We start from the raw sequence: 16,086 nt of genomic DNA on the forward strand, positions 1-16,086 counted from the left end.
ATGCAACTAAACTGATTCAAGTAACAGTATTTCCCTCTTATAACGATAACACAAGTAATTAAACTGAGTGCAGATTGAAGGATCAACGAAATCTGGAGGGAAAGGGCCGAGTGTTTGGGACCAATATGTCTGCTTTTATATATACAAGTTTACTTATTGTTTGAATTTGGTTCACCAGCAGCACAAGGGGGACAAAGTGGATTGACCCTTGTTGGACAGTATAGTGAGCCCTATTCGAACACATTGCTTGATAGAAATGCAGTAAAAAGATTCATGGATTTCGAGTTGGAATGGTTAGTAAAATAACTTTCTGACGAACAATTCCTCGAGTAATTTATCACTTTCCACTTGACAGTGACACCCACATAAACCAGTGGTTGAATGCATTGCTGTCTTTGTTAGAAAAATGGGGTCCAGTCCCATGTAAGTGGTTTTGGACCAAGTAAAGGCCATGGGCCTTGATCTTTTATTTTACACAGAGCCTTAGCTACTTAATAAAAAAGAGGTAGGGTTGTTTAAGGTGTGTGTCGACAACCAAGCAGAGAAAGAAAAAAAGCCAGGAAAAGTAGAGAGAGAAAAAAGAGAAGGGAGAGTTGGTTAAACGGAAGTCGATCCGTGGTCCGATTGAGTTGAAACCTTGTCAGGAGGTTTATGATTCAGAGTTATACATTCTAAACGGTGAAGATCGGGTTTAAAGCTCTCTAGGAACAAATCCAGGGTGTATTTGTTGAGTCACTTATTTGGTGAGATTTCTCCAATTGTTTCTCTAGTTGTTGATTAGCTCTAGTTTTAGCTAGAGAAGAACTTTGTATAACTATTATTTGATAGTGAAGATTTTTCTGGTGGCCCGTGATTTTTCCCTCTACACTGGAGGGTTTTCCACGTAAATCTTGGTGTGCTTTATTTTTCCTGCGTATTTGATTATTGATTGTTGTCTATTGCTTCTGTATTGTTGTGATTATTGCTTCAGGTGCAACAAGTGGTATCAGAGCGAGAGTTATTTTGAGACATCGATACAAAAGTAACCCAGGATAGAAGTAAATTTTGTTTGAGATCATGGAGGGTGATACAGGTTCCATGATAAAATTGACAGCATCAAATTATTCAATTTGAAAGCCTATGATGGAGGATCATCTATACTGCAAAGATTTGTATGAGCCAGTATTGGGTGATTCGGCTAAACCAGCAGATATGAAAGATGAAAGCTGGAAGAAGCTAGGTAGAAAGACGCTGGCTACAATCAAAAAATGGGTTGATATCAGCGTGTTCCATCATGTAGAGCAGGAATCAGATGCTCACATTGTTTGGAAAAAATTGACAGCATTGTATGAGAGAAAAACAGGTATGAATAAAGTTATGCTTGTTAAAAAGATTGTAACTTTACAGTATAGGGATGGACGATCTGTTATAGAGCACTTGAGTGATTTTCAAGATATATTTAATCGGATGACTACTATAGAACTTAAGATGGATGATGAAATGAAGGCATTATTTCTTTTGGGTTTATTGCCAGACAGCTGGAATACTCTAGTTGTGACTGTTCTTAATTCAGCTCCTGATTATAAGGTGACATTAGAGATGGTAAAAGACAGTATGCTTAATGAAGAAGCGAGGTAAAAAGATGTAGACCCTGGGAATCAAGCTCTGGTCACAGAGAACAGAGGTAGAAACATCGACAAAGGTCAGGACTCAAAAGGCCGTGGTAAGTCTAAACATAGATCCAAGTCTAGAGGTAAAGTGAAGTGTTTCCATTGTGGTAAGGCGGGTCATATAAAACGAAACTGTAGAATCTTGAAGTAAGAGCGAAAAGATGAGAAAGGCAAGAGTTCAGATGATGGTAATGTTGCAGCAGTGAATTCAGATAGTGATTCAGTTACTTTGATTTGTACACATGGTGATTGTAATCATGTTAGTGATCCCGGCATTGAGTGGATAGTTGACACAGGAGCGGCATATCATTGTGTTCCTAAGAGAGAGTTGTTTACAACTTACAAAGCAGGAGACTTTGGTTGTACCAAGATGGGAAACAAGAGGGTGTCGCAGATTGTTGGGATTGATGATATTGTTGTACAAACTAGTATAGGCTGCATGTTGACTTTGAGGGATGTCAGACACATTCCAAATATAAAAATGAACTTGCTTGCTATTAATATCATTGATAAGGAGGGATATGAAAGCCGATAAAAGAATGGACAGTGGAAGCTTCTCAAAGGATCTATGGTAGTTGCAAGGGAAAAACTATGCTGCACAATGTATAAGACATGGATGCAATTGAACGGTAACCAGGTAAATACCGTTGAAAATGATGCTTCAGCAAACTTGTGGCACAGGAGGCTGGCACACATGAGTGAAAAAGGGTTACAGGTTTTGGCAAGGCACTCTCTTATTCCCTTGACCAAAGGTATGTCTCTCGATTCATGTGATTATTGTTTGTTTGGTAAGCATCATAGAGTTTCTTTTCGTAAAAGTTCTTAGAGAAAAGAAAATAGATTGGAATTAATTTATTCTGACGTATGTGGTCTCATTGAGGTTGAGTCATTAGGTGGTAGCAGATATTTTGTTACTTTTATTGATGATGCTTCACGTAAGACTTAGGTGTATATGTTGAAATACAAAAGTCAGGTACTGTAGTATTTTTAAAAATTTCATGCCATGGTTGAAAGGATGACAGGGTTACCCTTGAAGTGTATTCGAACTGATAATGGTGGGAAATACACATCTAAAGGCTTTGAAGAGTATTGCTCAAAGCATGGGATCAGGCATGAGAGGACAGAACCTGAAACACCGCAGCATAATGGTATAGCTGAAAGAATGAATCGCACCATTGTGGAAAAAGTCAGATGTATGTTGAAGATGGCAAAATTACCAAAGCCATTCTGGGGTGAAGTAGTCAACACAGCTTGTTATTTACTTAACAGGTCACCATCAGTTCTTTTGGGCTTTGACATTCCAGAAAGAGTGTGGACAGGGAAACATGCTTCATACTCTCACTTGAAAGTTTTTGGGTGTAAAGCATTCATGCATGTACCAAAAAAGCAGAGGTCAAAGCTTGATAGTAAAGCTACACGGTGTGTGTTTGTAGGATATGGTAATGAGGGATTTGGCTACAGGGTATGGGATCCAGTAAAGAGAAAGACAGTCAGAAGCAGAGATGTAGTCTTTCATGAAAAAAAACTATAGCAGACCTTGAAAAAAATGAGAAGACTACACGAGTTACTGTTGAATGTGATGTTTCAACACCGACAGGGATTTCACAAGAAAAAGCCACAGATGGTGAAAATGAGTCAGAAACAGAACTTGAGGATATGAATGAGCCAACCATAGTTAGTGATGAGCCAGATGCTATTAGTTTTGAGCAAGGGGAGCAATCCTCTCTACCTGAGAGTGTTGAGCAGGGGGAGCTACCTTCAGCATCAAGTGATGTAAAGTCTCAGCTCAGAAGATCTACTAGAGAGTGCAGGCCATCTACCAGGTATCCAAGTTTAGATTTTATTTTAGTTACCAGTGAAAGGGAGCCAGAAAGCTTTCAAGATGTGCAGGCTACTCCGGATAGAGAGCACTGGTTAAAAGCAATGAAAGAAGAAATGGAGTCATTGCGAAAGAATGGTACTTATGATCTTGTTAAACTTCCAACAGGGAAGAGGCCATTAAAGAATAAATGGGTGTTCAAGTTGAAAAAGGATGGTGACAAACTAGTGAGGTACAAAGCTCGATTGGTAGTAAAAGGTTTTTCTCATAAACCAGGCATCGATTTTGATGAGATTTTTGCTCCGGTTATAAAAATGAGTTCTATTCGAGTGGTACTGGGATTGGCAGCTAGTTTGAATCTTGAGCTTGAGCAACTTGATGTTAAAACTATATTTTTGCATGGTGATTTACAGGAGGACATTTATATGAATCAGCCTGAGGGTTTTGAAGTGAAAGGGAAAGAGCACTTAGTTTGCAAATTGAAGAAAAGCTTGTATGGCTTGAAACAAGCTCCGCGACAGTGGTACAAGAAGTTTGATTCTTTTATGGTGAGTCATAGCTATAAAAGAACAGCAACGAATTCTTGTGTGTATATTAAACAATTCCCTAATGGTAACTTCATTATCCTATTATTATATGTTGATGATATGTTGATTGTAGGACAAGATGCTAGTATGGTTTGCAGGTTGAAAGAACAATTGTCTAAGTCCTTTGATATGAAGGATTTAGGTCCAGCAAAGCAGATTCTTGGTATGGACATTATCCGAGATAGGAGAGCTGGAAAGCTGTGGTTGTCACAGGAAAAGTATGTTGAACGAGTGCTTGGTAGATTCAACATGCAACATGCTAAATCAGTTAGCAGTTCACTTGCCAACCATTTTCATCTAAGTAAGAAATCTTGTCCAGTGTCTAAGGAAGAGCAACTAGCTATGTCTAGTATTCCTTATTCTTCTGCAGTCGGTTCTTTAATGTATCTTATGGTTTGTACAAGGCCTGACATTGCTCATGCAGTTGGTGTAGTGAGCAGATTTCTTTCTAATCCAGGGAAGGTTCACTGGGAAGCAGTAAAATGGATTTTTAGATATTTGAGGGGTACCTCAAAAATGTGTTTGACTTATGGAGTTTCACAACCAATTCTAGAAGGGTTTACTGATGCTGACATGGTAGGCGATCTTGATGGTAGGAAATCTACTTCAGGGTATTTGTTCACTTTTGCAGGAGGAGCTGTATCTTGGCAGTCTAAGTTGCAGAAGTGTGTTGCTTTGTCAACTACAGAAGCTGAGTATATTGCAGCAACTGAAGCATGTAAAGAAATGCTTTGGATGAAACGTTTTCTTTTTGAATTGGGGTTGAATCAGAAAGAGTATGTGGTATTTTGTGATAGCCAGAGTGCTTTAGATTTGAGTAAGAATACCATGTACCATGCTAGAACAAAGCACATTGATGTTAGATATCATTGTTTACGTTCAGTGATTGAAGAACAGCAGATGCTATTGAAGAAAGTTCATACTGATAAAAATGTGGCAGATATGTTGACTAAGATACTTCCCAGGGAAAAGCTTGAGCTTTGCAGTAACTTGGCCGGAATGAGTTCCCTGGCCAAGGTAAGTTCCAAATGAAATTGCTATGGTGATGAATCTCCTTCTAATGGGACTGAAAGGGGAGATTGTTAGGAAAATGGGGTCCAGTCCCATGTAAGTGGTTTTGGACCAAGTAAAGGCCATGGGCCTTGATCTTTTATTTTACACAGAGCCCTAGCTACTTAATAAAAAATAGGTGGGGTTGTTCAAGGTGTGTGTCGACAACCAAGCAGAGAAAGAAGAAAAGCCAAGAAAAGCAGAGAGAGAAAAAAGAGAAGGGAGAGTTGGTTAAACGGAAGTCGATCCGTGGTCCGATTGAGTTGAAACCTTGTCAGGAGGTTTATGATTCAGAGTTATACATTCTAACGGTGAAGATCGGGTTTGAAGCTCTCTAGGAACAAATCCAGGGTGTATTTGTTGAGTCACTTATTTGGTGAGATTTCTCCAATTGTTTCTCTAGTTGTTGATTAGCTCTAGTTTTAGCTAGAGAAGAATTTTGTATAACTATTATTTGATAGTGAAGATTTTTCTGGTGGCCTGTGGTTTTTCCCTCTACACTGGAGGGTTTTTCACGTAAATCTTGGTGTGCTTTATTTTTCCTGCACATTTGATTATTGATTGTTGTTTATTGCTTCTGTATTATTGTGATTATTGCTTCAGGCGCAACAGTCTTGTGGGTGGCTTCCAGGTTTATGGAACCACTGCTGCTAGGACAGTACCCACTAAGCATGAGAAGATTGGTGAAGGACAGGCTACCAGTTTTCACGGCAAAAGAGAAAGAGCTGGTCAAAGGATCTTTTGATTTCATTGGCATCAACTACTATACCTCAAGATATGCTAAGCACATTCCAATTAATCCACAAGCTGCACCAGTGAGCTACTTGGTAGATCAACATGTCAATTCCACAGGTAACGTTAAATTCATCTTTATTGAAATAAACACCGGCTTTTATTCCTCTGAAGGATGTTGCTGTGTTGTTGTGGCAGTGGACAAAGATGGAGTTCTTATTGGTCCAAATGCTGGAGGGAGTGCTTTCATTTACGTTTATCCCCAAGGGCTGTACAAACTTTTGAAGTTTATGACGGAACACTACAATAAAAACCTTACAATCTACATTACTGAGAATGGTTCGGAAACTTTGCTCCTCCTTGCTTCCTTTCTGTTGAATTCTTATACACTATATTTAGTTATTGCTAATACGTTTTCATAACCATTTTGTATAGGTTTTACGGAGAAAAATGACGACAGCATTCCAATTCCTCAGGCACTAAACGATCAAGATAGAATTGAATTTGATCAGAAACATTTGCACCAAATCCGCAGGGCAATCAAGTGAGCTTTTTTACTGTGTTTACACATGTATTCATTCTTTTATATCCTTCACACTAGCTTAGAAAACTGACCGATGTGCTTTATGTTGCCTATTACGCAGCAATGGCATGAATGTCAAAGGATATTTCTATTATAGTTTATTTGATGACTTTGAATGGTCAGAAGGCTTCACCATACGCTATGGACTTTATTATGTTGATTTCAAGAACCTCAAGCGCATCCCCAAGAAATCTGCTAAATGGTACCATGATTTTGTACAAGGTGACCAAAAATAAGTATGCCAAAGATCGAGTTTACCATGGTTATAGCAAATTTATACCATACATTCGTCAACAAAAAGAGAGAAGGAAGAAAAAGGACTCAGCTTTCTGGTTGATAGCATCCGTAAGCTCCTTGTATCGGCCTTCCGGTATATATCATTGTGCTGTATGTAATTGTAGATTAACTTCTGCAATTTATGTTGATGGACAAAGAACTCTGTGTCACAAACTGCTGTCATTATTGCTTCTGAGCTCAGTTCGAGCCTAAAATTTCATAGAGATTGTAGACATGATCTTGCCTCATGTTCTTACACTTTCCTTTCTGAGTACCATTCCATTAGTTGCTATATTTTTCAGCAATGACTATGCAAACTTGCTAAATATATACATATAAGAAAAAAAAAATATGCTTCTAAATTTCTTGGAAAAGATAGATCAAAGCAAAAGTGGAATGATATCATTATACTCAGGATTCTTTGATCAACGTTGGACAAGATGGAAACTGGATCATGTTCTAACAAAACAGCAAAGGTTGAATGGCTTAGCCAATCACTGTAAGCCACCATGAAAATAGAATGAACAAAATGCTATACAGGATTTTACTGTAAAAAAAAAACAACAAATGCTTTTCAGATGTTTTACAATCAAATACTGAAAATTTGTATATTAGAGTAAACAAATGCTTTTCATTGTTTGATCTAGCAATTTATGTATTCATGTCATATAAAATATTGATAATTCGTATATTCATATTATGTTTTACAAGAAAATAACGAGTCACAATTCATGTCGATATAAAAACATGAAATACATTTTTTTTATTTTAATAAATTTATTTATGATTTTTTTAAAATTTAAATTATATTATTTTCATATCTTTTATTCATATAATTATCATATCGTATCATCATATCGTATTTGATTTTATCAAATTTAAATATAAATGTATGTGTGGGACTCGCTTTATAAGTCTAGAACAAGGCATAAAGTTTACTTTTTATCATAGTACAAGCTTTTTCATGCTATGTAAGAATGTGTAAATATTGATTATATAGAATTTTACAATTGTTAGAATTACCATGTTTTAATAAATGATGTATTTTGATAAAAAAAATTAAATTCATATGGTTTTCATTAGATAACAAAAAAATTAAACAAAAAATAATAAAAAAAAATAAATATCAAAATAATTTTTATATAAAGTTGAACCCAGAATAATAAATATACTTATTAATTTGTATACACAATCTAATCTCTAATCATATATATATATATATATATATATATATATATATATATATTACAACATACATGGTTATCATATAATAATTATTGACGTAGACGCTTACGTGAATAGTTTTTTTCGATATGTAATATAATTTTTAAAACTTCTCATTATTATGACATATAAGATATTTATTAATTTTAATTATTTATAAAAAATATCCTTTAAAAATTATTAAATTAACTAAAATTTTAAAATTTAATTAAAAACCAATTTAAATTTTAATGAAATCTTTTTCACCGGTATATCATCTTATCTCAATTTAAAATTAATTTTAAAATAATTTATCTTTTTCAATTTATGTTGAGTTAATATGAGGATTTAAATTTATCATAACTTTTAAAAATATTATTTAATATCTTTTTTTTTTGAAATAATCCTTATATTATTTTCAGCTTTTAAATATATTTCACAAGGAAAATATGAAAAAAATATATATAAATACCTGAACAACTTTAAAAAAGTTTCTCTTACATATCACTTCATCTTAATTGAAAATCAATTTTAAAGTCATTTATCTTTTTCAATATATCTACAGTTAACATGATTATTTAAATTTATCACAACTTTTAAAAATATTATTTGATATATTTAATATTTTTTATAAATAATCTTTACATTATCTTTAGCTTTTAAATATATTTCAAAAAAAAAATGTGAAAAAAATATATAAATACCAAAACAACTTTAGAAAAATTTCTTCTATACATCAAGTTTCTCTTACACATTACATCATCTTAATTTAAAATCAATTATAAAGTAATTTATCTTATCTAATTATCTACAGTTAATATTAGTATTTAAATTTATCACAACTTTTAAAAGTATTATTTAATATCTTTAATTTTTTTATATATAATACTTTTATTATTTTCAGCTTTTAAATATATTTCACAAAAGAAATGTAAAAAAGAAAAATATATATATAAATACCAAAACAACTTCAAAAAAGCCTTCATTATTGGTAGTTCTTAGTTATATAGCTTTCTTAATATCCCAATGAGCTAAACATATTTTTTTTACTATTAATTCAATCTCTTTTTCTATTAGTCTATTCTTGCTATAAGAATTAACATGCTTTTTCTCATGATAAGTACTATTTTAGTAAACATATTATTCATTTCATCAGGTAGAATATATATTTTTTTCAAATAAGCTGAATTTTTTTAAAAAAACTACAAAAACACATATATTTTTATATTTTATTTGTGTTGTTTGCAGACTTTTTAGCTTTTTATGAATTCTTCACTTAATCAGGTAATATATTTTATCTTTTAATTGATTATTTATTCAACATTTTCCATTCATATGAAATAAAAATGATGCTCTAATTAATTGATATATTTGAGTTATGTGCCTTAAACAGAAACTTATATGCCAGTTGTATATTCAAAGAGTGAATAATTTCTCAACTCATATCCTCATTATGAAACATATAACATAATTTCAAATTAAGATATTATTTTTCATAAAAAAAATTTAAAAAAATAATTTATGGATAGTCTCATCAGTAGTATTAATTTCAAGTTCATTTATATCTTACTTTAAAAAAATCTCAAAACCATAAAAAATTTCACCAAGATTTCTAAAAAAGAAGATATGAGTCTATGATAACTATGCAATTGTGGAACAAAGGATTCCTTGCCTTCAGCAAAATTTTTTAAAAAAAAAAAAACTTTATTTTTATTATGATTTAATATTTTAATTGTATTATTTATTTTTGGGTAACTATTTAAATTCAAATTAAACTCTATCAAAAATTAAAAGTTTTACATAAAATTTCAATTTAAATATATTAAATCATAATTTATCTTTTCTTTTCAAATTTAATCATTGCTTTACACACACACACACATATATATACATATATATGTATATATATGTATGTGTAAACTTAATAAATTTTTATTTACTGAAATTAAAATCTCAAAACAAAAATAATGAGCTTATTAAGTGAGATGTTCACGCTCTAACCGATGTTATTTTATTTGTTATTATTAGATTTAGAAATTGAAGAATACAATTTTTTTTTATTTGACGATTATGGCTTATGAGTTTTAACAGGAATGGATAAAAGCTGGAAAAAATAATAATCACATCATACTCATGAACAAATAAATTCATTTTGTGCCTTTATTATTATTTTATTTCTTTTAGTTTTATTTTTTAATTTTAAAAATAAGTTTGTGATGGTGTTGTATTTTTTTTATAATATTGATTTTTTTTATATTTCAATAACGAAAGGAAAATAACTGCACATTTGGATTGGTTTCAATTAGGTAATAGGTATAATTCATTATTTTTTTCATACTCTATTTCTTTTTTTATTTTTTTCCTCTATTTTTTTTCTTCAGACCTTATTTGCATTATATGATATATATATATATATATATATATATATTTACATTTGGTTTATTCTAAAAAAATTGGTTCATATGTTTATATATATATATATATATATATATATATATATAGGCTTAATAAACTTTTATCTTTGTCAAATAATTTTATTTAATAAATTATATAAATTTAATATTTTTGGATAACTATTTAAATTCAAATCAAACACTATCAAAAATTAAAAATTTTACATAAAATTTTAATTTAAATATACTAAATCATAATTTTTCTTTTCTTTTCAAATTTAATTATAACTCTACAAATAGCTATACATATATATATATATATATGTGTGTGTGTGTGTGTGTGTGTGTGTATGTGTAAACTTAATAAATTTTTATTTGTGAAAATCAAAATCTCAAAATAAAAATAAAAAACTCATAAAGTGGGAGCATCACCCCCTAACTAATGTTATTTTATTTGTTGTTATTAGAACAATAACTACATCATATTCATGAATAAGTAAATTCATTTTATACCTTCATTATTCTTTTATTTTTTTATTTTTTTTATTTTTTTAGTTTAAAAAAAAACTTGTGATGGTGTTGGATTGTTTTTTTTTTTATTTTATTTTTATAATATTGATTTTATTTTTTTGGATTCAATAATGTAAGAATAGTGAGCACATATTTGGCTTCGTTTCAACTAATTAATAGGTATAGTTCATTACTTATTTTATATTCTATTTCTTTTTTTTTTTTCTCTATTTGTTTGTTTTTTCAATTAAACTTATTATTTGGTTTTATCTGCATTATATGATATATACATTTAAATCTGATTTATTCTAAAAAAAAATTGTTTCCTATGTTTTTATATAAATAGTTAAATTGGTATTTGTTATGCATAAGTACAAGAGATCTAAATTATATATAATTCTTAATTTGTATATTTGGTTTATGTTCTAATAAAAAACAACTATGTATATTAATGTATATATGTAAAAAAATAAGGAATAAAAAGCAAATGGTTATGACCAAATTAATAATTATGCTTTGTAGTTCAATCAAATATATTATTATTATTATTATTATTATTATTATTATTATTATTATTAGTATTTAATGTTTTATTTCTAGTTTAGCTTTATAAGATTTAATAATTTATGAATATTTTGCTAGTATAAAGGTTTTTCACAATTTAATCAAAATGATATATTTTTTATATATTCATATTAACATATATATAATTATTAATTTTGACTATTTTCTTTTTTAATAAGCCAAAGTAAATTTTTATTAAAAGTAATGAAATTGTTATAAATATCCAACCACAATTAAGAGTATAATAGAAGGTAGAAGGAATATAAACCTAAAGAAATTTTACCAACATCATTTGAGGAATCTAAAAGCATAGATAATAACATCTCTAACACTCGAAAAACCATATAAACCAACAATAAAAATCTTTATTATTTAAAACTGAACATTGCCTTTTTAATCGAACAAAAAAAAACGACTAGCAAAATTTTCATTGTTTAGTAAATGAATTGAAAAAATAATTTTTTATGAAAAAAAATTTTATAATTCTTTGAAATTTTACAAAAAGTTTTGACTTTGAAAGAGTATTACCATATGTATAAACTCTTATTTAGTTGTATCTTAACATTTATAAATGTATGATTATATTTAATAAATCAATAAAAATTTACATAGTCTTTTATTAAAGTAATGTAAAAAAATTAAGATTAAAATTTTTTAAAATTATAAAAAATAATTCAAAATTTTCGTGCTTGACACCAGTTAAAAAGTTAGTTAGAATATAAAAATAATTATTTTCTATCTTCAAATTTTATAGGCATATTATCTCTTAAATTTTATCGTCTTTCTCTCAAGACAAACAGATAATTAATAATTTTTTGATGTAAAATCAAATAATTAATCAACTAAAACAGCGTTGGTTTTTTTTTTTTATTAAAAATTTTTAGTTCAAACGGATTTGTTTCAACATTCTAACCAGAAGCAAACTCGTAGCTGTCCCTTAATGTATATCTAGAAACTGAAAAAAATTGAATATAATAGGTAACAAAACGGCCTATTTTGGGGACAAAATTGACAAAAAATTGACGTTCAGATTTTATTTGGATCGTCGATGAAAAAGATTGAAGGTCTAATGTCAAAAAAACGCTAAGATAGTAATCTTTTCCTACCGATCATAATGAACATATGATCAGTGGGAATACTGTTTCATTCAGGGTTATCACATTGATATTCTTAGCCAATAATGAACATTAAATTAGATTTCTTGTTAGATGGTTTTGGTGGATACTCTTGTATATAAGAAAGAGGCGCAATCCTTGTATATTTACACATTTAATTTTCACTTCGTAAAATTAAAACCTAAGGCTAAGACACCTTCAAATCTTGTCTTCAGGAAGTAGCTGAATCTTTTTCTATACGTGATAAAGAAGCAGCAGAGGCTACAAGGTCAAGAATGTTGCCAATTTCATCACCTGGGAATTCTCAGCAGATTCTGATCAGAATCTCTGCCTTTGTTTTGCTTGTCTGCTTGTCTGCGCATGGCCAAAGTTTGTCCAGCTTTCTTGCTTTTCTTATGGTTATTGTTTGTGCTTGTTTTTTGGCTTGTTTTGTCTCTAACACGCTAAAATTTTGATCTATATGCAGTGACTCAAGCATCCCAGAAAAAGGTAGATTCAGCTTTATCAAACTCTACACAATATTTGAATGTCAAGAGATCCAACTTTCCAAGTGATTTTGTTTTTGGAGCATCGACTGCTGCTGCTCAGGTGAGCTAAATCTGATGTCACTGAATATCAAATGATATAAGATGCAATTAAACTGATTCAAGTAATAGTATTTCCCTCTTATAATGATAACACAAGCGATTAAACTGAGTGCAGATTGAAGGATCAACGAAGTCTGGAGGGAAAGGGCCGAGCGTTTGGGACCAATATGTTCAAAAATTCCCAGGTTGGCAACATGATTATTTGTTGTTTATTATACTAGCAGATTACTGGAATCTTGATAGCAGCTAAAAATTTGGATTCTCATTTGAAATATTTATGGTTTTCATGCAGAGAAAATAATAGACAAAAGTACCTTGGAGGTAGCAATCGATTCATATAAGCGCTACAAGGTAACACATCTCTCATCTTAGGCTTTCATGTTTTCATTTGGTATTTCAGGCTATCAGGATTTGGTTCTGATCACTAGAACTAAGAATCCAGTACTCTATCAACATACTCGCATTTAAAGAAATGGTAAATATATTTGCAGGAGGATGCATTGGCTTTGAAGGACCTTGGACTAGACGCTTATAGATTTTCCATCCCCTGGACCAGGATTTTGCCTGGTAATATTTTCTTCATCAAATTCTTTGTTTTTTGGTTCAAAAGTGAACAAAAAGGAGAAGCATAGTTAACCACTTTACAATTTTTCTCCTGTAGATGGAACTTTGAGGGGTGGAATAAATCAGGAGGGTATCAACCACTACAATAGCCTCATTGACGAGCTGATTAAACATGGTGATTAATTAGAGGCTTACTGCAATTAAGTTTAGAAGTTCTTTTGTATGGTATTTTGGCTAATTCCTTTTTATGTTTCATCAATTGAAGGCATCAAGCCCTTTGTGACACTAATGCACTTTGACTCACCGGAAGCCCTTGAAAATAAGTATGGAGGCTTCTTAAATCACACTGTCGCGTAAGTTCCACTCTAACATTTAGTACTGTCCAAGGCTCCATTAGGGCGCGTTCTGGGAGCATTCTCACCGAACCAGAGAATGCATTTTATGATTGGACCCTCCCAAATCGAGCCTTAAGTCTATGTCTTTATCCAACTTGTAATTAGTGTGGTTCATGGTCAGTGATCTGTCATTAATGTGTGCTTTCTCTTTTCAGGAAGGATTTCAGGGACTATGCTGAAATTTGCTTTAAAACATTTGGAGATCGGGTTAAAAATTGGATTACAATCAATGAACCGCTAATTATTGCTAAACTCGGGTATACCATGGGAGTGGCTCCGCCAGGCAGATGTTCAGATAGAACAACATGTCCTGCAGGTAATGCAGCCACAGAACCTTACATTGCTGGCCATAACCTTCTTCTTGCCCATGCAGCGGCTGCGAAGCTTTACAAAGAGAAGTACCAGGTGACTAAGCCTTAGAATGCCCTCTTTCGGTGTATTTTAGGTCCATATATCTGCTTTTATAGATATACATGTTTACTTCTTCTTTGAATTTTGTTGCCCAGGCAGCACAAGGGGGGCAAATTGGATTGACCCTTGTTGGACAGTATAGTGAGCCCTATTCAAACACATTGCTTGATAGAAATGCAGCAAAAAGATCCATGGATTTCGAGTTGGGATGGTTAGTAAAATAACTTTCTTATGAACAATTTCTCAAGTAATTTATCACTTTCCACTTGGCAGTGACACTCACATAAACCAGTGATTGAATGCATTGTTGTCTTGTCTGATGGCTTCCAGGTATATGGAACCACTGCTGCTAGGACAGTACCCACTAAGCATGAGAAGATTGGTGAGGGACAGGCTACCAGTTTTCACGGCAAAAGACAAAGAGCTGGTCAAAGGATCTTTTGATTTCATTGGCATCAACTACTATACCTCCAGATATGCTAAGCACATTCCAATTAATCCACAAGCTGCACCAGTGAGCTACTTGGTAGATCAACATGTCAATTCCACAGGTAACCTTAAATTCATCTTTATTGAAATAAACACCGGCTTTTATTCCTCTGAAGGATGTTGCTGTGTTGTTGTGGCAGTGGACAAAGATGGAGTTCTTATTGGTCCAAATGCTGGAGGGAGTGCTTTCATTTACGTTTATCCCCAAGGGCTGTACAAACTTTTGAAGTTTATGACGGAACACTACAATAAAAACCTTACAATCTACATTACTGAGAATGGTTCGGAAACTTTGCTCCTCCTTGCTTCCTTTCTGTTGAATTCTTAGACACTATATTTAGTTATTGCTAATACATCGTCATAACCATTTTGTCTAGGTTTTACGGAGAAAAATGACGACAGCATTCCAATTCCTCAGGCACTAAACGATCAAGATAGAATTGAATTTGTTCAGAAACATTTGTTCCAAATCCGCACGGCAATCAAGTGAGCTTTTTTACTGTGTTTACACATGTATTCATTCTTTTATATTCTTCACACTAGCTTAGAAAACTGACCAATGTGCTTTATGTTGCCTATTATGCAGCAATGGCATGAATGTCAAAGGATATTTCTATTATAGTTTATTTGATGACTTTGAATGGTCAGAAGGCTTCACCATCCGCTATGGACTTTACTATGTTGATTTCAAGAACCTCAAGCGCATCCCCAAGAAATCTGCTAAATGGTACCATGATTTTGTACAAGGTGACAGAAAATAAGCATGCCAAAGATCGAGTTTACCACTGTTATAGAAAATTTATACTATATTCGCGTGAAGAAAAAGAGAGGAGGAAGAAAAAGGATTCAGCTTTCTAGTTTATAGCATCCGTAAGCTCCTTGTATCGGCCTTCCAATATATATAATTGTGCTGTATGTAATTGTAGATTAACTTCTGCAATTTATGATGAGTACATTTTGATGGACAAAAAACTCTATGTCACAAACTGCTGTCATTATTGCTTCTGAGCTCAGTTAGAGCCTAAAATCATAGAGAGTATAGACATGATCTTGCCTCATGTTCTTACACATTCCTTTCTTAATACCATTCCAATAGTTGCTATATTTTTCAACAATGACTATGTAACTTACTAAATATATGTATTTAAGAAAAGAAAAA

The 16,086-nt window shown here is 31.8% G+C and overlaps 1 protein-coding gene across 1 annotated transcript; it reads left to right on the forward strand.

The window, feature by feature from the left end:
• The first annotated feature begins 5,740 nt into the window (after nucleotides 1-5,740).
• LOC111289767 (beta-glucosidase 13-like) lies at nucleotides 5,741-15,887 on the forward strand. The gene is made up of 16 exons (XM_089745772.1): nucleotides 5,741-5,957; nucleotides 6,036-6,176; nucleotides 6,273-6,381; nucleotides 6,482-6,635; nucleotides 12,697-12,850; nucleotides 12,948-13,069; nucleotides 13,184-13,253; nucleotides 13,361-13,419; nucleotides 13,560-13,635; nucleotides 13,730-13,807; nucleotides 13,898-13,985; nucleotides 14,183-14,432; nucleotides 14,495-14,649; nucleotides 14,769-15,208; nucleotides 15,305-15,413; nucleotides 15,514-15,887. The coding sequence occupies exons 1-16, from the start codon at nucleotides 5,741-5,743 to the stop codon at nucleotides 15,686-15,688; spliced, it is 2,397 nt and encodes a 798-aa protein (XP_089601898.1). The 3' UTR covers nucleotides 15,689-15,887.
• Nucleotides 15,888-16,086: the final 199 nt, after the last annotated feature.

This window comes from Durio zibethinus, chromosome 17, assembly GCF_047325235.1.
Source record: "Durio zibethinus cultivar Kanyao isolate XHJ-2024 chromosome 17, ASM4732523v1, whole genome shotgun sequence".
Lineage (NCBI taxonomy): Eukaryota > Viridiplantae > Streptophyta > Magnoliopsida > Malvales > Malvaceae > Durio > Durio zibethinus.

Bases quoted from the DNA above. Each gene is read 5' to 3' on its own strand.
- LOC111289767 (XM_089745772.1), top strand. From the start codon at position 5,741: ATGGAACCACTGCTGCTAGGACAGTACCCACTAAGCATGAGAAGATTG. The intron at 13,070-13,183 runs GTGAGCTAAATC...AACTGAGTGCAG, and splicing joins CATCGACTGCTGCTGCTCAG to ATTGAAGGATCAACGAAGTC. The intron at 13,636-13,729 runs GTAATATTTTCT...TTTCTCCTGTAG, and splicing joins CTGGACCAGGATTTTGCCTG to ATGGAACTTTGAGGGGTGGA.